This window comes from Phalacrocorax carbo, chromosome 2, assembly GCF_963921805.1.
Source record: "Phalacrocorax carbo chromosome 2, bPhaCar2.1, whole genome shotgun sequence".
NCBI classification, from domain to species: domain Eukaryota; kingdom Metazoa; phylum Chordata; class Aves; order Suliformes; family Phalacrocoracidae; genus Phalacrocorax; species Phalacrocorax carbo.
In genome coordinates this window covers 46,855,543-46,881,345 of record NC_087514.1, presented here as the reverse complement: position 1 = coordinate 46,881,345, position 25,803 = coordinate 46,855,543, and the positions used below count along the sequence as shown (strand labels likewise).

General features: G+C 39.7%; 1 protein-coding gene across 1 annotated transcript in view; it reads right to left on the bottom strand.

The window, feature by feature from the left end:
- LOC104039838 (ethanolaminephosphotransferase 1) overlaps window positions 1–25,803 on the bottom strand; it is a 60,689-nt gene that overhangs the window by 10,110 nt on the left and 24,776 nt on the right. Inside the window, exons 4-7 of the mRNA XM_064442756.1 lie at window positions 24,525–24,599; window positions 19,597–19,865; window positions 11,455–11,563; window positions 1,077–1,125 (exon numbers count right to left, since the gene is read on the bottom strand). Coding sequence (XP_064298826.1) covers window positions 1,077–1,125; window positions 11,455–11,563; window positions 19,597–19,865; window positions 24,525–24,599 — 502 coding nt within the window. The remainder of the gene's footprint in view (window positions 1–1,076; window positions 1,126–11,454; window positions 11,564–19,596; window positions 19,866–24,524; window positions 24,600–25,803) is intronic.

Sequence of the window (25,803 nt, the reverse complement as noted above, 5' to 3'; positions counted from 1 at the left end):
ACAGTGTCAAAAGCCTCGCTGAAGTAGAGGTAAACAACATGTACTGCTCTCCCTTCATCTGCCCAGCCAGTCATGCCATCATAGAAGGCTATCAGGTTGGTCAAGCGTGATCTACCCTTGGTAAATTCATGTTGACTACTTCTGACAACCTTCTGGTCCTCTGCACGCCTAGAGATGACCTCCAGAATGAACTGTTCCATCACCTTTCCGGTGATGGAGGTGAGGCTGACTGCCCTATAGTTTCCCAGGTCCTCAGCCTTTCCCACCCCACATCTCCTGACCCTCCACGCTTCCTGCCCCAAACTCAGGACTATTCATGCTTTTATTAACTACACTGAGTACTAAAACATGAAAAGGGCTCTGTAGGAGCAAAGTGTTATTGTCTTACAGCCTCTTCAAAATTTAAATGTTAATATTAATTTTCGCTAATAATTTGTGAAGAGAGACAGTGACAGGATTTGAGACACCTGATGTGGCAGGTGAGTGAAATGAGCTAGCAAATACTACAGGGAGGCAAGCAGCATTAATAAAAATAGGCCATCAGAGTATAAACTAACCATGTATAAAATGCCTAGGTGCAGCAAGCCAACTCTTAGATGTAATCACAGCTTGCCACCTGCCTAGCCTGTATCTGATGGCAATTGTCTGCAGACTTCATACAGAGAAGAGTTTTACAGAAGGATCTGGAAGACAATAAAGTACTTCACGGAGTGCAGGATGATCAGCAACAGAATTTTACCTAGCACAGGTAGAAGTTACAAATCACATTTGACTGTGAATAAAATGCCATGTTTATAACTACAGAGCTTTCATCAGTTTAGTATGCTGGACCAGATTGAGACTGCCTGGAGAACGGCAAGTGAAAGGAGGAGGAGAGGTGTTCTAAACATGGAAAATGAATGAGTCAGATTCTCAAAATTGACGAGAAAAACTTTTTACTACATTATCAGGACAGCATCTGGCTGAAAGAAGCTAGGCTACTTCAAGCATTACATTTATTTCTCAAGTGAGGAAACTGTTAAATATACAGGATGAAATGGGAAGGGCTAGAACTTATTTAATGTGAATTAACTTACCTGTGAATGTTGTACAGCGTTTGAGGAAATGAAAGAAATAAACTGAAGCCTGGAAGAGAAAAAGATTCATATGTAATGATATACAGTCCTGCTACACTGATTACCTCAGAGTTTTCTTATATCATAACAAAGCTAGTGTGCTATTTTAAAAATGACTCAGTATTCCTGTACTCATTTCAGGATATGAACTGAGTTTGGAGGCTTCAGGCAATAATAAAACCTTCCTCATTTTTCCAAAAGTTAGCTGCTAGAAATAGTTGCTGACACAGATTTTCTCCTGTAATGAGTGACAAGACCAGAAAGGTTTTTAAAAATTCTGATGCAGTTAGTAGGTAGGATCAGTTATTTGTCATACGGGTTCCTCTGCTGGACCCAAGAAATATAACGCCCCATTTTGCATGAGCTGCTCACTGTTTATGTAGTAAAAAACCCCAAGTCTGACACCAAAAGCTTTCCAATGGAATATATAAAGACAACCTGAAACAGGGCTGCCCACATTACTGGGGAAATAACAGGTTTATCGTTCAATATATTAAAGTTCAACTAATTATCTGCTTTGCTGATCCAGTGGCTGAAATGAATTAGTTTTCATCATATGGCCATCATTTGAACGAGTGAGGTTTTTTTAACTAGTTTTTTTTAATACAGCTGTGTCCTTTCTAGAGCTCAGCTTTAACCCACAAAGGACAAGGAAATCACCTTTGCTAACGCTGTATCTCTCTGCATTGCTGCCAGTATTACCAACACTGCTGCTGGCAGCCCTGGAGCTGCCTGAAGACCCAGTTATACCCCATCTAACACCTGCATCGCAAATACGTTAGGCCACCCACAGGTCAAAGAACTCCTCCAGCAAGAAGTGGAAGTTCAAGGTTTAAACAAAAAAGTCAAAGTATTAGTCAGCCTAACTGGTGAAAATATGTATAATAATTTTTAAATCTATGACACCCATTTTCTATGAGTTTCCCTGCAGAGCTCTTTGGGTTTGGGTTGGGTTTTTTTCCCCCACTTTCTGTGTATCATGGGCTTTTCCCTGGTTTGTTTGCTGCTTGGAGATTGCTGTGGGTAGCATATTTCAGCCGGGCTTTTATATCATAAGGCATGAGGATTGGTTTTGGTGCACTAAATTAATACATAATTCCTATTTTGTTGTGGGCAAGAAAAGCACTCTGATATTGTAAACCTTCTGTTTTCACCTTTAAAAATCTCATTTAAGAAACACAGTGTACTGTTTGTGCAGAAAAGTAGCAAACTTTCATCTCATTATTAGAAATAAGGAAAAATAAGAATGAACAGAGGAAAGAACTCCTTTCAGATGACTTTGTACTGGGCTAATGTAACATAACAGACTTCCAAGAAACGTCACTGTTTACCATTCAGTCCTCATCAAAGATCTACCCAAATGTTTAGCATGCTCTGGCCAGAGTGGCAACTCAAAAGAAGGAAAACTAAAAAAACCAGGAACAGTAGGGATCAGGATTGTTGGAAAACAGAAGTAAAAAAGGATGCAATAGATAATGTATTTCTCCAGTCTTTCTGGTTATCTTTCAAAGAGAAGGAAACAAAGAATTGGGAAAAAAAAAAAAGATTATCCAGCCTGTAAATTATTTCACATATTGTATTTTTATGTGTTTATTTCTTGGTTTTGCTTTTTAAAACAAGTAAGATAAGGAGATCTGCTTCTTTACCATGGCAGGAACTCTGTATCAAACAGCTGAAGGATGTGCAATTGAAGTAATATCCCAAGTACTCTGTAAATATATTTCTAAAATTTGCAAGCTTGGTTCCTTCACAATGGTCTGTGTTTAATGTGCACTCCAGTTAGCTATGTTTTCTATTAGGCAGGGAGGGCTAGTTCAATAAAATCTTGAGTTACGTACAGCAGTTCCAACATCTGTATCACATTAGAGCAGACATGAGACAAAACATTGACTCTTGAGGTTAAATCTAAATTTCCTGCTGCAATCCTGAAGTTTGATTTGTTAGGAGAAAAGCAACCAAGAGGAACAGAAATAGAGACTAGAACTAGAAATAGAATTCAAAGAGCAATTGTTGCCAACAATTTGTTATTTTTATGAAGTGCCATTTTATTTAGAAATAACACACTGACCACAAACAATCCCCCAGCTAGCTAAAAGCCACTTTCCGAATGGGGCAGTTACACCAGTTACTCCTCTGCATTTTTATACGGCTTTGCTTTTAGCAGAACAAGAGCTGAGGATGCAGTGGGGAAAGCAAAGGGTGTTCCCCTGTTTCTTATGGGATTTTTCAAAATTCCATCATTTCCTACAACATGTTGCTTTCCCACCTTTTTTTTTAGCTAAGGAGGCCTGGCTTGGGGGCTGCTTTTGGTACTCATTAAGGCTGCTTTTTAATTGGTATTAAGGATCCCTTTGTGTCCAGGAGCTAAACTGCTGCTTTCACATTGTTGCCATTCCCTGCTGGACTGGGGAACAAAAGGTGCAGCCTGGAAAGCAAACCCACTGCTGTCTCTCTGGCCCTCAGCCACCCAGGCACTGCCCAAGTGATGATGGTGGAGCCTTTTTTTTTTTTTTAAAATGTCCTAAAGCATATATTTTATTTTTAAATCATTTAAAAACCCAAGTTTAGTGTATTAGACATTTTTAACACATTACAGAAAATAGAACTCATCAAGTATTTATTAGAAGTATTACTCCTGTTCCAGTGTTTTTTAATTTCTCCTTTAATGCTTTCCCCATTTTCCAGCTGATTTAAATTCTGAGACCCAAATGTAAGAACACGGGCCTGTACTAAAGGCAGAAATACTGAAGCACAGATGGGTGGCACAGATACACGCAGGGAATTCTTGTGTCATGCTAGGCTGAAGGTATCAAGCTCAAATCCTCGGATTTAGACACAATCCTAGGGTCAGTCCTCTGCCTTGCACTATCTTGACACGCTTTTCAGAGAAACAGGCATTTGCAAAGCTCTTTATCAGGAATTATTTTGTCCATAATAAAAAAAAAACCCAAACAAACAAACAAAAAAACCAATGCATTAAAGAATTCAGGATTAGAGACATGTCAGAAATAAAGGTATATCTTGTTTTCCAAATATATATAGATATATAAACACACAGATACATACACACAGTTGCAAATATATATTTTTATATATACGCATGTGTGTGAAAAGGATCAAAAAGTTAATTCCCATCACTTCTAGTGACAACTTTAGATTTCATTTGGTGCTTTCAAATTCAATTCCAAAACTCTAAGATGCATGATATTGCTGAGTAAATTTAAAAAAAAAAAACCAGCAACTAGCACATTTGTCCCCAGTGTTAGTCTAGACTAACATTAATGTATTTAAATTTAGCTACATGACAGCATCTTAAACCGTGCCCTAAAGACTACTGAAGACCTGAAGACAGCCAGGTTACGTTTCTGCGACACACTGCAGTTACTTGGTGTGGCTGCTGTACCCGAGTTAATTTAGGCATTTCTGCAAAATGCAGACTTGCTTGCTGTAGAGAAAGAGAGGGTATGGCCAGAAACGAACTGCTGACACTACCGTCAGTTCTGGAAAATGCTATTTCAGTAACCAACATAAGAGCTCCACGCTGGCATTCAGACAAAGGCAGAAAGCCCATCGCAGGTAGCCATGTTCCTGAATACACCAAACTTCACAGACTGTAAACACCATTAAATAAAGAAACAACTCCAAGGAGGTAGGCAAGACATCTAACCACTATTTTTAAACAAATTACACTGCTTCAAAGGAAGGACAATGTTTACATTAGCTGTTTATCTTCTCCACACCTTTGCTATCGTAAACCACATTTGTTGGTAAGTTCCTGACAAATGAACTATCCTTAAACTGTCCTAAGAAAAGCATTGAAATGTTATTTGTTAAGAATTGGCTCTTCCTGACCGTTAAAAGTTCACAAATGAGACAGTGCAATACAGGGATGTCATTTTTAGGTGAACACCACAATGGAAACTGCGGGAATTTGTTCAGGAAAAGTACCCTTCCATCCCTGCTGTGTTCCCCCAAAAAGAGACAACTCTGAGCACTCCTCCCACTTGGGAGGCAGTGAAGAGGTCTGTGCACACCTTCTCCTGAGCATATCACAGACGTTGAGCTCAGTAAAAATCAACTCTTTAACAGCAGGCAGTTGTAGTTGCATTTCAGCCTACAAACAAAATACTATCACCCCCCTCTCCTGTTCTTCAGTAACCCACACCTCCATGTGGCCTTCTCCAGTATCCTGCGTGGCCGTTCTATGGCTATGTTAATAATTCATCATAGTCAATGCTTGCTTTAAAGAAATGAGATGTTTTCATTTACCTTTCTTAGGCACCAGACAAATAATTAAGATTAAAAATATTTAGGCCTTAATATTAGCCTGGAAAAATCTTTAAATACTTTTTCCACGTTTTTTCCAAATTTCTTCCACATTTAGAGCAGATGGACACAGGAAAATATCTTAACACACTGAATGTTTAGCACACTGATCAGTGCCTGGAAGCAAGCTTCATCAAAAGGTGAACATTTACAACCACTTGTAACTGGAACAGCAGCTTTTTATGGAACGGTGTGATTTTCTCAGGCATGTCTTGAGAAGTCAACTCTCTTAATTGGTTATGCAAACAGATAATTGCATATTGAGCTGTCCACTAACTATAAAATTACATTTTACTATTATATAAAATGGCAAATTTAGAACCACTTAGTAATTCGGGGGAAAAAAAAGCTTAGAAAATTAGTATATTATTTTCAGACTTAATTGAGCCTGTAAAGCCTGAATACATTAAGCAATTTAAGGACAGATGAAAAATACACCCAGACACATCTACACAGTATGAAACGATTGTACAGGTTTTAAGAGCACAGTGTAAACACAAGCACTGTCTTCATGCAAAAAGTTGGTGTATGTTTTGGATGTTTAGCATCTAAGATGCTTCTTAGGTATAGAGATTGTAAAGGGATGCATTTATCATGCTTGTTGATTTTACAGCTTATTTTCAGTGGCTAAGGAAGTACACATTGCATTTATCTCTCTTCAACTGAGCTGCAAGCTAACTATGAGCATTTGCAGGGATTTAGTACAGACTGAGAAATTAGTTTATGGATGTAGATGCTTCTTTGATGTAGTCCTGTTCATACACCATGTACACATCATTCTCTTTTTCTGGGCACAAGAAGAATCAAGCACCAGAGAAACGGTAGCTTTATTTGAAAAGCCCAGGCTTGCTTCTGGAAGGACTCCGCCAGAAGAACGCCCTTGTCTGACTTTCTTCTGGGGCTCCCACCACCTGTGAAATGACTCCTCACGGCTAGCACTACTGAACCCATTCCCACTTGCAATTAGCGTCCCGTGACACTGCTCTGCCTCCGGCCTTCAGCGCTCTGGTTTACTGGGTTATTGTTCTGACTGGTTCAGATGAGTTACTCCAAACATGAACTCAACTGCTTTTTATATCTATCTCAAGTGACAGGTGAGTATTTCGCACCCTTTACTTCAGCAAAGTCTCGTACAATCTGTCACAACAATGCTTTAATAAATGTTAAATTGGTGACATACACGTAGAAGCCAATTCATGTTAACCACACTTTTCAAACAAGGCTAGTCAAAGCCTGTTGGAGTGATAATGTTTTGAAAACATATCACTTAACATTTAATCATTCAACTATCCATCAGCAAGGCAGAACCATCAGCCACTTTGCATGGGAACTATAGGAAATCACTACAGAATTAATTATCCATGTGAGGCAGAAACCAGTTATAATTTGACTATGGTCTCCTAAACATTTTCTGACACTGAAAAAAAGGGCAGGCTGCTGTATAATTACCCACTGCAAGGACTTCTGTGTACTCCTTTGATATATAGGATATAGGCACTGTTTTAGATGGATAACTGTGCTTTCCCACTATGACAGAATGCAAATACTTGGCACGGTTCAAATGTTGTGGCTTGGTCTCATCGTTAGTTTTGTGCTGCTATTATGTTTTCATTTATGTATTTACTCCTCATTTTATATAATTAAGTAGCTCAGAGAAGGAGTGAACCTCAAGGAACACACACTCTACAAAAGTCAGCACAGAACCCAATCCAATACACATCATAGGAAAAAATTCTGAATGCTTTGGCCCCATCTCTAAAAGAAAGTTCAAGTTTCAGATCTCTGACAGATGTTAGTACTCCATTCACATTTCATGTTCAAACCTATACTTGGAAAAATTGTCTCAGATTTGCCACAGGCTTCAGTAGCCAGATCTGGGGCACTGCTGACCAGATAGAACACTCAAATGTGCCACCACATCTGCTTACAGAACTATCTGCCCCACATGCCAGACACTGATGAAGTACAACATGTCCACTCCATGCTTTATTGGTCCTTTAACCACAAAGGCTATTCTTGGGGTTGCAATTAATACTGAGGGGGAGCAGGTTTTCTTTCTGTGCATCCAGGAGTCATTTTTCCAACCTGGCTTCCTAAGGAATGAAGTTGACATGACGACACTGTGCTTGTTTGAGCGCTTCCCACCATAACTTCTGAGCCCTCTGGTCAATTCTGAACAAATTTAATGGACTGAAAAAAATTTCCAGTAAGTTGCATGAAAATGAGCAGACAGGTAGAGGAAAACAGATATATAAATGTCTCCAGTGAGGAGAGGATTGCAGCCTGAACTCAAATTTTATTAGACATTATAAAATCTATCTCACAGAGAGCAAGTATGAATGTCCCAAGAATGGGAAATGCTTCACTCAGAACATGCACCTATTATAGGTCATTTAATTGCAATGTGAGACAGAAACCATCATCAATAAGTAATGCTACTTCCTGAACTACTGATGTTTACCTGTCAGTGAAAATCTTCTTATGAAGTGTATTGCATGATTTGTGGTACTAGACCTTATGTGAGTGGGGAATTGACTGTTTTAAAATGCTTATTGTAAATATTTTATATTGCTCTCAACCTGATAGCACGGTGACAGGGAATGCTAGGAATTCCAGATACCCTGGAGGGGCAAAAATAAATGATAGCTCTCACCCCAGTGCTGCCCTTTGAAGGCACCCTAGTTAGCCTGATAATGCTATGGGACAATTGTGGTTAAATCCCAGGAGAGCTTTTGGAGTGTCATCCACAGGAGCCTTGCTGAGAGCAGAAGTGATTAGTTTCAGCTGAGCACACAGGCACATAACTTTAGAAAGGTCTGGCTGCTTTCACGCTAGGAGAGAAAAGGCATTTCTGTCTAGCAGCCAGGACAACACACTCTGGAAACAGGAGAAGGCCTTCTTCGTTTGTTTGGTGTCCAGCTAGGTGTGTGTTTCGGAGCTGCAGGATGGAATTGCATTCACTGCCTGTGAAAATTACGGGTTTCTGTTCGCTGGGTAGCTGAAAAATTCCCATAAAATATTATGCAGAAGTTTCTCTGCTTCACAGGGGAGTCCTCTGAGGTCACTGTTCAGCAGCCCGAGACTTGGCCTTCCTACAGGTGTTCACAGTGTGCTAGACAGTTCCCAGGGACATATGTAAAGCTCTCTCTTCGGAGGCTTTCCTAAAACATCTAATCTAAACACTGGTATTGCTGCAATTTTATGTATATCTTTGTGTGTTCTGGCACCTGATAAAAATTCCATTATTTTCAGCAAGTGACTGTCACCTGCTGATACCACAGCTTCCTCTGAGGAGGTGCTTTTACAGAGTTCATCCTTAGGTTATACGTGGGCTATTCCCCCCCTTCAAAACTCCAAGAAAGACATCTGAAAAACTCCACTCTTGTGCATCTCATTTGGATTTCTTCCCACTACAGAAGGTACTAGCACAAGCCCAGCTGTTCTTGGAGAAGTGACGGCTCAGCAGCTGAACTCCTGTTGTGCACAGAATAGTAAAAGCACAAAACGAATGCCAAGTATTGACGGAGCAGCTACAGGTTCATTGTTAGAAGAACCACTAGTGACTACTAAACGCTATCAGATGGTTAAGGACAGCCAGTTACGGTTTAATAGCTCCTCTCAGGGTCCTGGGAAACTAACTCGTAAAAAGCATCAGAGGCCCACTACGTCGCTTTGTTTTTTAACTAGTCACAAAGGCATTTAACTGAGCATGCCAGAGAGTGGGCTCTCTGATACAAATGGATCTGGCTGAGCAAGACACACTTGCTGCAGCCTCGCTAAGGGAGAGAATAATTTAATCTTCCCAGCTGCTTGGCCCTTGGTGTAGGCTAGACCGATACCTTTTCTGCAGTCACAGTGAAGTCCTGCAGTTTACTATGAGTTTCTAAGAAGTTTATATATCTATATTCACTATACACAGTTTATCCAATGATAACCACCTTAATCACTAAGTTGAGATTCAAACCTGGGGTGAAATGGCAGTGCTTTCTGGATCAGCACGACCCTCAGTGGAAGGATTCTACTTTTTTGATATTTAAATGTAGTGTCTGTTTTTAAGAGATTTAGAAAGTACTGTGACAATTTTGTGATATAGAGTCAACCAAGATAATTTCTCGCATACTTTCAACACATATGTAACTATAATTAAGCTGCAAAAGTTGCCCTGTTAATGCCATTGTGGATAGTGTGCGAGACACAATGTTTTTAAAGAAATCTTTTGACTCTTACTTATGCTTACTCTGCTTGGGACAGTAAGGGAAGAAATACTCAATTCTCTGCTCACAGATCCATTCATGCAAGCACACCACATGAGGCAGAAGCAGTACTTCTTTCTAATGCTAACGGAATAGTCCATCAACCCTTGCTTTGCAGATGGTTTTGGTAAAGTATGAAAAAGGCTGCTCACTTCTACAGATTTGATGACTTTGACATGCTCCCCTACCACAAACCTTCCTAATATGTTGAACAGTTTGAACTAAACCTTCATCCATGGCTTCCCAAGCACAAGGGAAGCCATCAGCGTACTCACTGAATGGGCTGTCATGTGCCTTAGCGACAGGAACAAAAGCAGCGATGTGCATAGCCCGGAACAAGCGTGTTCAATGGACTAGCCCATGCTAGCACCTAACGCCAACGCAGGCATACCCTGCCACTTCTGGGAGAGCCAGCATCCATCTCTCCTGGACTTGCGGCACTCCTTCAAGAGCACAAATCACTCCCTATTCCTCAGCGCCCTGCCAGCCACCAGAGGGCATTTTATAGCTACATCTGTCAAGCTGAATAATTCGTTGACTACTGAAAAGGCAACCACTATTTTTCCCTCTTCCTTTCTTCTTTTCCTCAGCGTGCCAAAAACAGGCCTGACAAAAAAAAAAAAAAAAAGACTGTGCAATCTTGGCCACGCACAGTCTTATACTCTGGGTAAAGCACAAAGGACTGTCAAAACCATGTCCTTGTACATGCTACTTATTAGAAAGCACAGCCTGAACGCAGGGTCCTTTCTAATCTGGGAATTCTCGGAAGCGCTGCTGAGCTGGAGGCAGTACCTGCTGAAGACCTCTCCATGGGAAAGGGTGGTAGGAGCACATGTCAATCAGTGGATTCAAAAATCCCCCCCAGAATGCTCAGATAGCTCCTAGTTAGAGTCAGCGTTGGGTGAGCACCTATGTCCAAGCTCTCCATCTGGCTCAAGGACTGAAGACGTTTCTTGGTATGTAAGTCTAGACTGCCTGGGTCAAACACTTTTTTTGGTGCCCTCTTCTCATCACCTGTATGCTCATAAAAATCCCTAAAATTTATATGCTATTTTCTTCACCTTCCAAGCAACACATCAAAGTCATTTTGCATACACATATTTTTATCTAGGATTCCCATGTTTTAATTCATTAAAATGTAATTGCTCTTGTTCTCAGTCTAGCTATAGCAATTGTAAAATGTTTGATGCTTATTTCAACTACATTGACAGTATCAAATAATGAGCAAATCGGCTACTGCTGTGTGTGAACAACACATCACTTCCGTTCAGAAGGGAATTCTAAAGAAGAGCTTAGAAACCACCTGGCTCTTTTTCAGATTTACAGTTGTGCCTCCTAAGATTATTTATATAATGCCTTTATTGTTTCTATCCATCATGTTTTGGAGCACAGCGTGCTGCAGGCCAAAGCATTAAACTTATAATATATGTAAATGTGAGTGACGTTTTACCTGAGTGACACGAGTTCCTGAGACTTTGAGAGGCAGCCAGCCAGCCGGCACACTGCACCCAACTGCACGTACAGGTAAGGAACATTTTCTGTATTATTTGTGTGCAACAATTCAGTGAGGAAAAATGTTTCCAAAACAATCTACTTTTTTAAAGTTTTCCAGTATTAGCCCTTTTAATCAGCTCTATTCATGTGGTTTTTGGCCTAGCCAACACTTAGAACAAGAAAAAAAATTATGAAGGAAATGTTCAGAAATAACTGATCAAAATAATTAAAAAGCAGTACAGTTTTGCATGGATCCAGACACTTACCTATAAGCAGGATTACTAATGCGTCTGTAATGTAATAACCAAACAGAAAAGGCTTCTGCCAGACTTCCACACCAACAGCACTGGTGAGCAGATATGCTGCTATCAATACCTATATAAAAAGGATAATGTATTCTCAGTCCTTTACTTCTAAAGGCATAGAATTTTGCTTATCATCTTAATACAAATGCAAGAGTAAAAAAAAAAAAAGAATCTGTTATTTTCCTCCTGTCTCCATTTTACACAGCCTTATGCTGCCAGCCCAAAACAATCACTTCTGAGCAGTAAAGCAGCTTCCAGGGTTACCAACAAAATTATTTCATATGTATGAAATATGGTAAGCAAGGAACTTCCCTGCTAGTATGTGCACCTGTTGCATGTGGTATTACTGACTTACCTTTTCAAAACACCTAATTTCTAAAACCCTTCATAATGCCAGGTGTCCCCACTGCACATGCACTTTCTTGTATTTGCATACGGACTTCAGAATTAGCAATGTGGTAATGCGGTTATTTCTGCAGCTCAGCCCCCTGAACTGATTGTATCAGAATACCTGAGAGGGGTAAAAAATCTAAGCTCACCTGAAATAATAAAAAAAATTCAATTGAATGTGAAGAAATAACAAGAAGGGGAGGGAGCTGAAGTCTTCCCTGATTTTTAATTTGCTTGACAGATAACATCATTACAGGACACTAAAAGAAACACTAGTCAAGCATCAAGAGAAGCAAAAGGACTTGTACAAAAGGCTCATGAGTCACTCGCTGAAGTGCCACCAGTTTCAGTAGAGATGTAAATGTAGTTTCTACTCTCTCTTCAGAGTTAAGTTTGTGACCCAGCGAGGTCAGAATCTTAATGTAGCCAAAACCCTATAGTTCCTATAGCAACACCTTTCACGCCTGTTGTATTACCCATAGCAGCACCACTGACAATTCATGGCACAAATTGATGACGTTTTACCATTCGACGTGTGTACCGTGCAAATGCAGCACTGAATGCGATGCAGTGGTTCCCAAGCCCTTGTGCCCTTGATCCCACCTCCTCAAGGGACCCTGCTCTCCCTTCAAACTCACTTCCTGGCTTAGCCCAGGCCACCCACCCCCTGCAGCCCCTTCTGCTGCTGGCACCCAGCTAGCAGGACTGCTGCCCCACTCTTTCTCCAGGCTATTTTGTTCTCAGCTGCTTGGTTTTGCTATAGGAGTCATGAGGGGCTGTATGTTTCATGCTACACGTCTCAACCTCCTCAACTATTCTAGACTTGGATTAAGAATGAATTGCAAACATTTACTTTAGCTCTAAATTAAAACAACTATGTTAACTATAATGCCATTTAGAAGACTGCTTTTTCATCTATTTATTCCCAGGTAAAGTCCAGTAACCCTTATATTTTTCATTCAATAGTTTCTCAGTCTGGGATGACAAATACTTTCCAGCTTAACGTGTATGACAGATTTTACTATATCTTGTGTAGTTTTTTTAAATACTCAGTTTTTACTATGTTATGGGTTTTCTTCATTTTTACCTTCAATAAACACATTTCTAGTCTTCTATCAAATTATTGCTTTAATTTAAAGGTACACTGAAAATCTCTTTTTTAGGTAACAGGCTGTTTAAGATCACAGATTATTAGCAGAACACTGATGTCGCTTAAACTCCCGATTACACATAGATACCACTATATTTGACCTCACTTCCTTCTCCGTATCTAAAGTCAAGATTCTTGCCCTATCAGTATGTAGCTCTTTAATAGTTTTGCTTGTGTGTGGCATTGCAGAATTGGATGTTTGAATTGCCTCTGCCAGAACAAGCAGCACAACAGATCTGCAACAGAGAAGAGCAGGCACTGTATGACAGTTACATCTTGGGCCATTGACAGTGAGTGAAATTTTGATCTAAAAGATCAAAGATTTTGAAGAACGGGTATAATGAGGTTTGCAACCGACTACAACGGAGCTAAGATTCGGCTTTCTGAAGAAACTGCATTGTGTTATCCATACGACATGACGGATGGGCTCCTGGCCCCATCAAAGTTGATGGCAGAACTCCAACTGGCTCTGATGGAGCCTGAATTTACCCTCACACGTTGAATTCTGAACAGACTTTTTTGGCAAGTGATAAAAGAGGAACTTCAGTATTACCCGTTATTACAGTCAGTACTTTTGGCAGTGCAGCCATGAGTATCACTGTCAGATGGCAGCACACCTTTAGGAACACAAGCATTGATGCAACGGGCTCTCTCGGGGGAATGCCCTGCCCTGGGATTTGGTGATGCAGCACTCACAGGTTGAGATTGCCTCTTATTTAACAGATGTAGTGTATGAAAGAACACTCTTTGGCTTGAAATTTTTGGTGTGTTGTTTTTTAAGGACTCGAAACTTTGACTTCCCTGAGGCAGTCTCAAAGACTTCCTTTAGAACGCTGGAAGGATAAGAAAATGGCTGCGTCCCTTGATTTAAGCTATATCGGCAAAAACTGAAGATTGTAAAAATTATTAGACAAAAGGTAAGTATGTCAATAAGTATAAGCTGTTTTTAAAGGCACTGCTGGTAAAATAAATACACGAAAATATGTAACAGTGTTCCTAAGTGCAACTGAATAATTCTACTTAAGAAAAGATGGCCAGGATTTTTACTCATCTCTCTGGCATCGATCGGCTTTAGTACTTTACAGGTATAAATGTAGCCTTTAGCAAGTAAAAATAATTGCAACCTTTCATAAAATGAGAGTCCAAATTAAATAACACAAGTAAGGACTATGTAGCAAGTTAGTGTCAGACGTATACAATCTGGGATTCCAACTCACTGAAACATATGACTAGGAAAATTTCTGGCTTGTCAAGGCTTATGTAGGAGGAGGAGGAGTACTTATGCAGACAAAAATCTGGAAATACATGGTGTTAATTTGTAGGCCCTTTGATATGGCTGAACAGCAGGACAGCTGGCTTCTGAGCAGTGGCTCCCTATCTTGTCACAACTTTGTAAATCACAGCAACATAGTCACCTTTATCCCTCTGTAAAATCAGAGTATTACTTCTTTAATGTGGTTTTGGGAAAAATCTATATAACCATAAGCCAGTATAACTCCTCAAAATCTCCTAGCTTCTAGATTTTAACTGCTCTCTAAAATATTTATTTTTTAAAAAATCACCATCTCTTTCATGTCTTTCCACTACTGCAGGTGTAAGTTTGTGACCAAAATATTCTAGACTGTATGTGTGTGTACATACATTTTTTTTCTCCCTAATGATTTACCATTTCTGCTTTACACAGGCACATTGAGTATGCTGTATGATGTACTACTCAGGGAAAAGAAAATTAATCAATTTCTCATCTTTTTAAAAAGATATTCTGGCTATGCTTTTAAATTCTTTATGAGTCCACAAAAAATGACATTAATTTTGCTGTAACGTTCAATTTCACTAGCATGTTCCAATAGCATTAATTGTTCCTGTGTTGAAATATTTTCCATTAACATAGTGCTCAAACTGAACAAAGAGAGCAAAGTCATTTAAAATACAAGGTTACCTTTTTCCTCTGAAAATAAATGTGACACTTGGCTAAAAAAGTAAGAACTATCAATTTCCTGCAAGTTATTTCAACAGCAGTTAGCTTTAGCACGATGTGTAATTTTTCCCATTTTTTCCTCAGTATTTTTCCTTTCAATAAATCACTAAAGGTTGTAAATTTAGCTGATAAAAATAGGTTTTTTACATGTCTTGAAAATGTCGTTTTACATTTAGACATGCAGTATGTCATAGGCAAACAGCTAAAGACATGTGGAAGATTAATTAACCAATAAAGGTTTGAGGAGAATCGTAACTGAGTGGTTAAGAATGAAGCAATCTGCTGCAGAAGGAGCCTCTGCACCACAGGTTCTTCTCTTTAAATTTCACATGGATCTACCATGGGTTTCCCTCAGATAACTGAGTACTGGGTTCGGTTCCCAGCCGAGTCAGGAGGCAGCTGGAGGCAGGCGCCATGGCCTGGCCAGCGCTGCTTCCACACAACTATCGGTTCTTTTACTTCAACAATTCCAGCGCGTTCCTACCTTTGGAACTAAGTAATAATCAATATTATTTCTTCACAAGAAAGGCTATGCTTTCCACAGACACTTCAAATTTGAAAAACTCTGAAAGTGAATAACTTTTTAACGAAAATAAAAAAGGTTCTGAATCCTGATAACGTGACCAAAGAACAACACATTTGCATCTCCTTTTTTCTTTTTAATAGAGACTTTTTTTTGCCCCTTAGAAGAGACAGAAGTTTTTAAAGGATGTGATGTGCACTTGCACTGCTCAGGATTTCTCTTCCAGTTCCTGAAACACTGGCTGCCACAGTACCTCCCCGGAAAAGGTCATATGAAACATATTTCAGCATGAGTTTTGTAAACTGCTTCTCAAAAGAAAACCTGATATATGACATCCAAAAAACCTCTTGCCCTGTTCTGACCGAAAGGAAGGAGAAAAGTATAAGTTCTACAGTGTTTAAGTTGCTACCTGCATCATACACTTAATTTATTTGGAGTTTCAAGGCAGAGTGTTCTCCCTGAGAGCCTAGGTGGGACCATCCAAAGCCATTGGGCAGAACCAGCTGGGAAAGCACCTCAAACTGAAAACCTGAGGCTTATGGTCCAAGCATCCATGCCTGCAGGCATGACTGTTTACAGGATTTCTGGTCATCCTCTCCTCACAGGGCTAGGGCAGGGCCAGAGAGAGCTGCCAGTTGCCTTTCACACTTGCTACTTGTGGTTTTGTGCTTTTTTCGAGCTTGCCCTCTTGGCTGGGGAGAGTGAGGGGAAGGAGCGTGGAACCCTCTGGGTCACTCCAGCTCTCACACAGCTCTTATTTTCACTTTTAAATTTTTATTTAAGAATATAAAGGGTACCTCCCTCTTATGCTTAACGCAGCACAGATGTAAGCAGAGGTATCACTACATCATATTAAGGAAAAATTAATATTTTGTTCCCCTACTATGAACTCAACCACAGTGGCTTACGAAAAGCAACAGCAAGATTAGAAAGTATTTCATTAAGGGAATATTACAATTTTCAGGAGGAAAACAGATTTTCAAATAATACAGAGGACGTCTGTGAAAATTAACATATGGCAGGAAGCCTGAAATTTTAATTTCTCAGGAAAGCTTTGTCTTTTTTTTTTCTCCAAGAAACTTCATTTGCAGGTATTAGCTTTCTTTGTTTGGGCTTGTGACAAGATGCATTCAAGAACATAGTAAGGGTTTCTTTCTAAGTCTTCACTTCAGCCCGTGACTTCTGGGGGCTTGTGCTTACTTGAGAGTACATGAAAATTGTCTAGACCATATGGTGTAAAGAGGCTCCTCTCCCTACATCTTCTGCCTGCAGAGGAGTCAGCAGAAATTTGTGCTGGAGAGAGGACAGAGGAAGAGTTTTCATTGTTGCAGATGCCTCCTCCTTGTCTCTGGATCCACAAACATAGCGCTTCCCTGACCCAGCATCTCTCAGACACATTACAGCCATTTTTCAAGTTTACACACCACAGCTTTCTATAAATGGATGTCTGCTGTAATCAAAGCTAATTGGAGTGCCAATTACAGCCCAGCTACTGCAATTAGGTTACTGATTCTGACAAGTCATCAAGTTGCAGAAAAATGTGATCTGCATAAGTCCTACAAATTTCTCTATTTATAATGAGGTATTTTTTCACAAGGAACAGCAGCTCTTTTTGTACCACAGCTAACACAGACCCAGCAAGCGGGCTGTCTGTGTTTATATACAGTGGAGCTGACTCAGCAGCACTGTCCTGGGAGCTACATGCCAGTTAAGCTTTCATTAAGGTCAACAGTTATCTATTTGCACACTTATACTAATTGCTGTATTTCCTGAACTTTGTGATGATAATGAAGTCCAAAGTTCCTGGCTATCATAAATTTTAAAAGCAGAAGCAGGGGACTAGACCACCTGAACATCTGACATGCCAATGCAATAGCATCATGTTGTCAGTGAAATTATTGAAGACAGAGCAGAGAGGCACATTCATGCAGCAATCCAGCAAGGAACGCCACAGAGGAAATGGTGAACTAAATGCTGGGAATTAGTCTGAATTCCACCCCCTCTGCCCCTCAGTGTGGCTGTGGGAATATCTGGCAGAGATGTGGTGGGGGAAAACCAGCAAGGGGTATATTACCTTTCTTGCTCATCATCAGCCATTTGCTAACGTCCTCAGTATCCTCTCCTCCAAGTAGCTGGAGATGAAGAGCTACCTTTAATAGTGCACACATCATACAAAATTTGCTGAATGGGTTTACAAAACGAGATGAAGGCAGTATTTGTAGGGGAATTAAGATCTTTTACTAGACTAGTTAGTACAACTGAAAAAAAATTATGTTACGTACTTTCTGGTGTGCACGAAATGTAGTTTGGACTCATGGAAAAAATACTACCTTGATCTACTAATCCCGTCTTGTCTTTGTTCATAGTCATTCACAACTACAAAAGCTAATTTTTACAGATGGGAAAATTGACATACAGATATTTCAATAGTACAGTCTTCCACCACTCTTGATGACTGTGTTATATAGCACCAAAATAACCTTACATTTATGTGCTTATCACTGCAGGCAAGTCATCACACAAGTTACTAGAAAGCAAGCATGCAGGACAGCAATTCGGCATCAGAGGGGAACAGGAAATAGTACTTGTTAGCACCTTGCATCCAAGTTAATCAAAGCGGTTTACAGACTTTACTGAAATTCAGCCTCACCACAAATCTGTCAGGCAGGGAAATGTTATTACCATTATTTCCCAGATGGGAAAACAGTGACAGAGGCAGAGGTCACTAAAAGGCACTGACAGAGTTAACAATACTGCTCCGCTAGTTGATACCCATATTTAACCACTAATACAGTTCGGATGCTGTAGCAATCCAACATTCACATGTATATCTACAGCGATCATCTGAGCAACAAGTGAAATTGGTTTGAACATAGCTATTCCTCTCCTGCTGGAAGAACTTCACTAAGAAACCTTACACAGACATGGCTGAAACTTGTAGACCAGCTGGCTGCCTAATGTCTTAGTCCTGAGCCAACTTCTTCTCCCAGAACCTATTTTCTAGGGGACAAAACAGATGCACAACAGCTGGACCACCATCTCTGAGTTGTTCTCAAACCACTGGATTCTGATTATGTTTACAGCAATACATCTGCAGCCATTAATTCAAATACTATATTTCCATTAAAACACGTATTTGAATATTTGTCAAACTTCTTTTCAATTATGTCTATTTGGCTGTACCTTTCATCTCATGCCTGTGACAGGAAGCTTGGAAGACTGGGACTGTGCTCTTCAGGCTGCAAGAGCCTGGCTATCTAAGAAATAGATAAGCCAGCCCAGAAATCGCAGCACTGGGCCCTTGGCAGTGCAATGGGCTTGTTACTGCTACTGCTGCTATTCACTTGTGCACTGAGGCTACCACTCACTGTGGTGCCCTGGGCATGTTTCTGAAGAGGTCCACCCCAAGGTAGGGGTAAGCCATTCAAGAACTCATCTGGGGTTTGGCTGTGGGCTGACATGTAATTCATGTTACTGAACGCCATTCTCAGACAGGAAACCTCTATTGGTATGACTTGGACCTTTTTTCAAGGCTAAAACTCACTTGACAACAGTTAATGCTCGCTGTATAGGTACAATGCTATTTCCATTATCACATTCAATGTAAAAGCTGGTAGAACCGAGAAGGTCTAGTATTGTATAACTATATAATTACTGTTAATAGATACTACTTGGACTAGTTCACATCGTGTCTCAGAAATTAGTGTTGGTGGGAAAATTGCTTATGGCTTCAGATAGCATAATAATTTTTTGTTAATACCCCAAATCAAATGCAGTTAAATTACATTCTCCTAGGCACTATCCAACTGCTAGGCTTGCTGCAAGCTTTTTCTTTTTTTCCTGCAAGGCAATGACTCTCTGATGCTGACAATTTGCTTCAGAGCATCCCTCTTTGCAAATGCAGGAAATATTTCTGAATTACTTTTAGGGTTATGCTATTTCATATTCAAAATCTTGGCCAAATACATTTGCCTTGAGCTCTATTTTTCTATTTCTGTAATATTATGAAAACACTAACATAGTTAAAAAAATAAAACCAAAACAGGAATGCTAAATACTTACCACTTGGCTTATATCGTATCCCCAAGGAAGAAAAAGAACTCCTGTGTTATATTTCTCCCAGTGTGAACACATAAAGTTAAACAACACGATGCTTAAATATATATACATTGTATATACGGAAACTCCAGTCTTCCCATTGTCACGGGAACAGACAGAAAAAAAAGAAAGCACAAAAATGGAGGTAGCCCAGCTATCCAGCCCATGGTCAAATAACTCTCCCAGAGGAGTACTGGACTGAGTCCTTCGAGCATGTTTCCCATCTATAGAGTCTAGAAGGATTGGGAAAGTAAAAGAAATAAAGAATTAGAGCACAACAGAAGGAGTCACTTTCTTCACAAACACTTCACTATATATAACATATATATAAAACATAAATATATATAACATATATAGCCTATATAATGTATGGGAAAAATACACCAATGACAGCAAACTGAAGCACAACAGTCCCTTCAATACCAACATATTAGGATTGCTCGTAAAATATTCACTTCAGTTACCAGTAATTTTTCTGTCCTTACCTCAACTCTTAAACTAAATGCCACCTTCCTTACAAGGTTCAGAAAGACATTTATAATTACTTGTCCCCAGTGGTCTTTAAACACTTTAATGTCATTCCCTGCAATCGGTTTCTTAATTAAAGTGCTGAAAGGTGCCCATAAGGCTTCTCACCTGTCCAGTGGTGTTCTGGACCCTCTGAGACTTCAGGCCACTTGTGGGGTAGATTCACTAAGGCATTTAGGTTGCCTAATGCTAAATGCCTCAATGACTAACAGTTATGTGGCAGCCTCAAGGAGCAAACTTCACAAAATTTATTTGTGTGTGTGCCTACATAAGATATTTTAAACAGTCTTCTGGTTGAAATCTTAGGATTCAAGAGTTGGCAGTGTGCCCAGGTGGCCAAGAAGGCCAACAGCATCCTGGCTTGTATCAGGAACAGTGTGGCCAGCAGGACCGGGGAAGTGATCGTGCCCCTGTACTCGGCACTGGTGAGGCCGCACCTGGAATACTGTGTTCAGTTTTGGGCCCCTCACTACAAGAAGGACATTGGGTTGCTGGAGCGTGTCCAGAGAAGGGCAACGAAGCTGGTGAAGGGTCTGGAGAGCAGGTCTTATGAGGAGAGGTTGAGGGAGCTGGGTTTGTTTAGCCTGGAGAGGAGGAGGCTGAGGGGAGACCTTCTTGCTCTCTACAACTACCTGAAAGGAGGCTGTAGTGAGGTGGGGGTTGGTCTCTTCTCTCAAGTAACAAGTAATAGGACAAGAGGAAATGGCCTCAAGTTGTACCAGGGGAAGTTTAGACTGGACATTAGGAAAAATGTCTTCACGAAAAAGGGTTGTGAGAGATTGGAACAGTCTGCCCACGGAATTGGCTGAGTCACCATCCCTGGAGGTATTTAAAAGACATGTAGATGTGGCACTTAGGGACATGGTTTAGTGGTGAACTTGGCAGTGCCAGGTTTACGGTTGGGCTCAATGATCTTAAAGGTCTTCTCCAACCTAAATGGTCCTATGATTCTAAGAACATCCTACTGTTAAGATGAGTTATATCTTCATCAGTTTTAATACTTAGTGCTTGAAAGATGCCCAAACACTGTACTGGATCTCACTCTGAGGATGTAGTTGGACAATATGGTTTGAGTCGATCTGTGAGTTCACTGCTGTTGAACAGGGGAGGACCTGCAGCCTGCTCAGCTGGTGGAAAGACAGCAAACATTACATTTTCTTCTGGGTCACAGAACAGAATTGGCGCTGTGAATGAAAGCAAGGGAGATGGCACAAGGGAGGGGCAGCGAATGCAGGGAGAAGGAGAAAGGGGGTCTAGCAGCTGTAACCTTTCTTAGTTGCATTGTCAAACCATACTGTTAGTCTTTTCTCTGAGACTATGCTGGTGAGAAATAGAAATATTTTTTTCTTAGTTCAGTGTAAATATGCTGGATAAACCTCTTAGGAAAAAGTACACAGAACAAACCTTACCAATTACTTATTGTTATCCTAAATCTCAAAATAACATGGGGAATTTTTTTCTTCTTAATGTTACTTGGACGGTACTAAAGCTAACAATTATTAGTTATTGATAGCATTAGTAACCCAAAACTGACTAGAGATAAAACTCAGCAGAGTGAGACCAAAGACTCCACAGCTGCTATAGATCATATGCTACTTACTTATCCAGATTATTTGGCAGTACTCTGAGTTTTGTTTAATGTAAATATACTTCAGGGATCTAAACCAGGAAAACATGGGGTTTGATTTTGTACAGATTTTAGACTATCTCCCTATTGTAATACCTAAACAGCTGTGAGACATCCTCCACTCAAATACAAATCTCTTGAGACAGGTCTCACAACTCTAAAAATTAAAGATCTCAGAGAGGATTTCACATACAGCTTGCCCCCTTCTAGAGCTGCATTCTCTCTCCATCAACATTGCCATTGACTTGTCAGCTTCTTACTGAAAAGTGCAGAAAGAAAACTGTGTATATAAGCTTGAGGTTACTTGAATAGTGTTGTTATAAATGTAGAAGTTCTTTAAGTCTATTTTAGGATGCTTCTGAAACTTAACTAGCAAACAGGTACGTAAACATCCCTAAACAGTATATAGTCTTCCATATTTCAAGAACATCTATCCCAAATCAGAGACCGTTCAGTTATAGGGGTAATGCTATTTTAATGAGAATGACAGAAGATTGGTCTATTCATAAATTATTTTATGCTGTCACCAAATAGTATTCACGTTAGATAGTAAAATATGTACATCAGTGAAAGAATGGGTTTCATTTTATAAGAACACTTTACTAAAAAGAGTTAGGCTTATAATGGTGTCATGAAATACAGTACTTCTAATTATAACGGACATGGGGAAAAATACTGTATAACTGTATACACATATACTCCCTGTATAACACATATGTAAAATTGGATTTTCACAAATCTTTACCCACATTTTCCATGTGGTTTCACTAGCTTTTTAAGAGACTGAAAATATTTTCTGGTTTAGGTTTCATTTTGAAATCATTCGTGCCAACAATGGTGTATAGTGGACATAGGCTGTCCCACATTTCCACTGCTTCAGAATTATTATATTATGATTTTGTCTCATGAAGATTCAAAAATCTTCAGTTTTATTAAAGTTTATATAACTTTTAAATAGTGGAATTCAAAATAACGACAAAGAGCATACCATTTTACAGAAAGGGAAAAGATACCAAACCACCTTAACAAAGAACAGGGGAAAGAGCAGCATGCTAGGGAATTTGGAGAGAGTAACTGTGTCATTAAAAAGAAGCTGAGAGAGATTAAAGCTGCATATTTGGTTAGTTATTATGGCTCTCTGCAGTCTTCCAAAGGGAAAACTTTGGCCATGCAGAATTAAATCTGAGACTAAATATTTCATGAAGTGGCTTGGACAGCAGACACAAAAATCTACATACACATCAGCTCATTATAGCTTTGATTGTCAACATCATATTCCTTGTCTTCCAAGTATAAGGAACTATAGGCCTCACTGGCAAATAACATCTACATTAAGAAACTCAGAAGCTGTATTTCTAATGAGCTTTCTGGGGTGTTATACACTAACAGCTCCAATATGTAACTCCTACTTATGAAACAATAGCCACTTCATTAAATTGCCTACAATTGCATAAGGAATGGTTTTCAAAAAAGAAACTGCTGCTTCTGCTAATGATTACACGGAGCTGTTAGGGAAATCTGACTGGTAGTCACCTTCAAGGGTCAGTTGTCCCAATGATTTTCATGGTACAAACACAAAGAAATTCTGGACAAAATAATTTTGGCACAAACTCTCCACTTGAATAGAAATGGCAAGGCATTCGCAACGAAGAGGGAGATGTCTGCACAAGGGGATACACCCAGGTTAATCAATATGGCTCTACATGCATGGGTCTGATACCAAAAGGGGCCAGCATCTTTGCACAACACTGCAGTGTACATCTAGAACACATTTATGTCTAGCCTGGGTATCTTAAATATGGCACACAAACGTATGGCTCCGCAATGCAGGGCCGTATAAGAACCAGCTCCATAAGAGAGGGTACATTTACACAGCACAGTGCAGTCCATGTAAATATGCCACCTTGAGTCCCCCGCAAAAATGAGCTCTGTTGCACTGCGTTGTGGAGAGACTAGTTTGGAATGAGTTAGCTTTGGAAGAGAAAGCAAGAAAGCTGTGCTAATGTGGATCTCACTCCCAGATCTGCATCAGTTCGAGTCTACGTCTTCACACCACTGCACAGAGCAAGATGCAATTACCTAAAAATATGTCATGGTATGATATAAAAAGAAAAAGTAAAAATGGAATATGAAACTGAAAATGAGGTATAGGTGTCATGGAAGAAAAACAGCAACAGAGAAGTTAAAAAAAATTATACTTCATCTCCATAAGAAGCTCAGGCCTGTCACCACATTCATACCATCTCTCCTGACACATGCCATAAGCACTGAAGTGCCTAGCAGGTTAAAACACAGTGCTACATTCATTTTCCTTTTCCTCTGCTTTGCCCTTTATTTTCCCTGTCCCTGAAAGCACCCTTTGCTAATGCAAGTGTCAGGGAGCTTCTCAGAATGTCATCGTTGAGGGACAAAGATTTTTATGAATCCCAACAGCAATGACTGCTTCTATGTAATGATTTCCATTGTTTCTCTAAAACAATTTGAAGTTTCAAAAGAGATAAGAGCAACAGTCATATAACCTCTAATATATCATTTTAAATTGTCTCTTTTTTTAAGCATTATGGCTGGTTTTTGTTGCTGGTTTGGGTTTTTTTTTCACATCTCAGAGAAATGTTTTAGAGACAGATCAGTAATTTATCCACTATCCTCTTCATTTTGATAGTGCTGACCACTAATGAACTGGTAGATAAAATTATATGAAGACGTCAGACATGTAAATTGTTTCATCATACTTTACCTAAAGCATAAGCACAAAAGGTGGTAAAAGCACTGAACAGCCACACCCACGTGGGAACAAGTCCAGGACTGGTACCTGAAATAAATGGGGTAGTAAGTCAGCGTAACAGTGATTAACATCAAAGAAGTCCACCGAGATATGCATATACATATGAACAAGCTGCCACTGATTAGCCCACTACGTCAAACAGATTGAAATATTTGTTTTTGACCCTAAGTCATCAGTGACCTCTATCAAAGAAGCAATGAGCAGGCTTGAATGTGCTGATACCATAAAGGAGAGAAGACAAGGGCAAGATTTTTCGTCCTGCAGTGACTCCAGTATTGCACAAAATAACGATAGTAACTAGCCAAAAATTTTCACAGGTCATGGGAAGAGTACCTACCAATGAATTAGTTAATGTTTATGTAATATCTAAATATAAAAAAAAAAAAGGAGTTTTCAACCACGATCATTCTTATAAGCACAACCGTGGATTTTGTATAGCACTTTTACCATGCAGATCTGAAGAGGAAATTTTTGTCCTTAGGCTAGGACAGATATTAGCACCTTTTTTTTTCCTTGAAAAAGGAAATTAATCTGGAAAAGAAAGCTGAATTGGGCAGAACCCAGGGTTCTGTTATTGCTCTGCTGATTGCAATAACCCAAGGTTATTGTTACTCTTTTAAAGACATCAATCCTTTTTCCAAAGAGCATTCTATTTAACTTAAACATAATCCAATAAGGACTCTACCAGCACTAGGAACAACTGTATATGCAAAGCCCTCTCAGGTTTCTGGCATTCGGCACCGAACACAGCAAATACTTGCACACAGAGGTGCGTCATTGCTGAATGGGGAGATGCCAGTACCTAAAGCAGTGCCCTGACCACCTTTCTCTCAAGGCCTCATCTTGCCACTCTGAAAGAAAAGATGACAATTCCTGACTCCTAGCTGCAATTTTTCAAACTGTAGAATGAAAACCAGCTGTCCAGGAAATTAAGTCTTTTATTTCTGATCCTAGGTATGGGATTGATATATGATACTCAAAAGGCTTATTAGGCTGCATGAACGTTTTCAATCAATTGAAAAATGATGGGCACTGTTCTCGTGTGAAATCAAGAATAAGCTTGCACATAGAAATCTCAGCTCTAACAGATGTAATCACCATTTCAAATGCCTTCAAGTTTAATGTGTATCTACCAGGAATGTGTCGAGATAAAATTATCCCATTAAAAGATCTGTACTGGATGCTCTTTTATTACAGAACTTAGTAAATATCAGCTCCATTGACAAAAAAC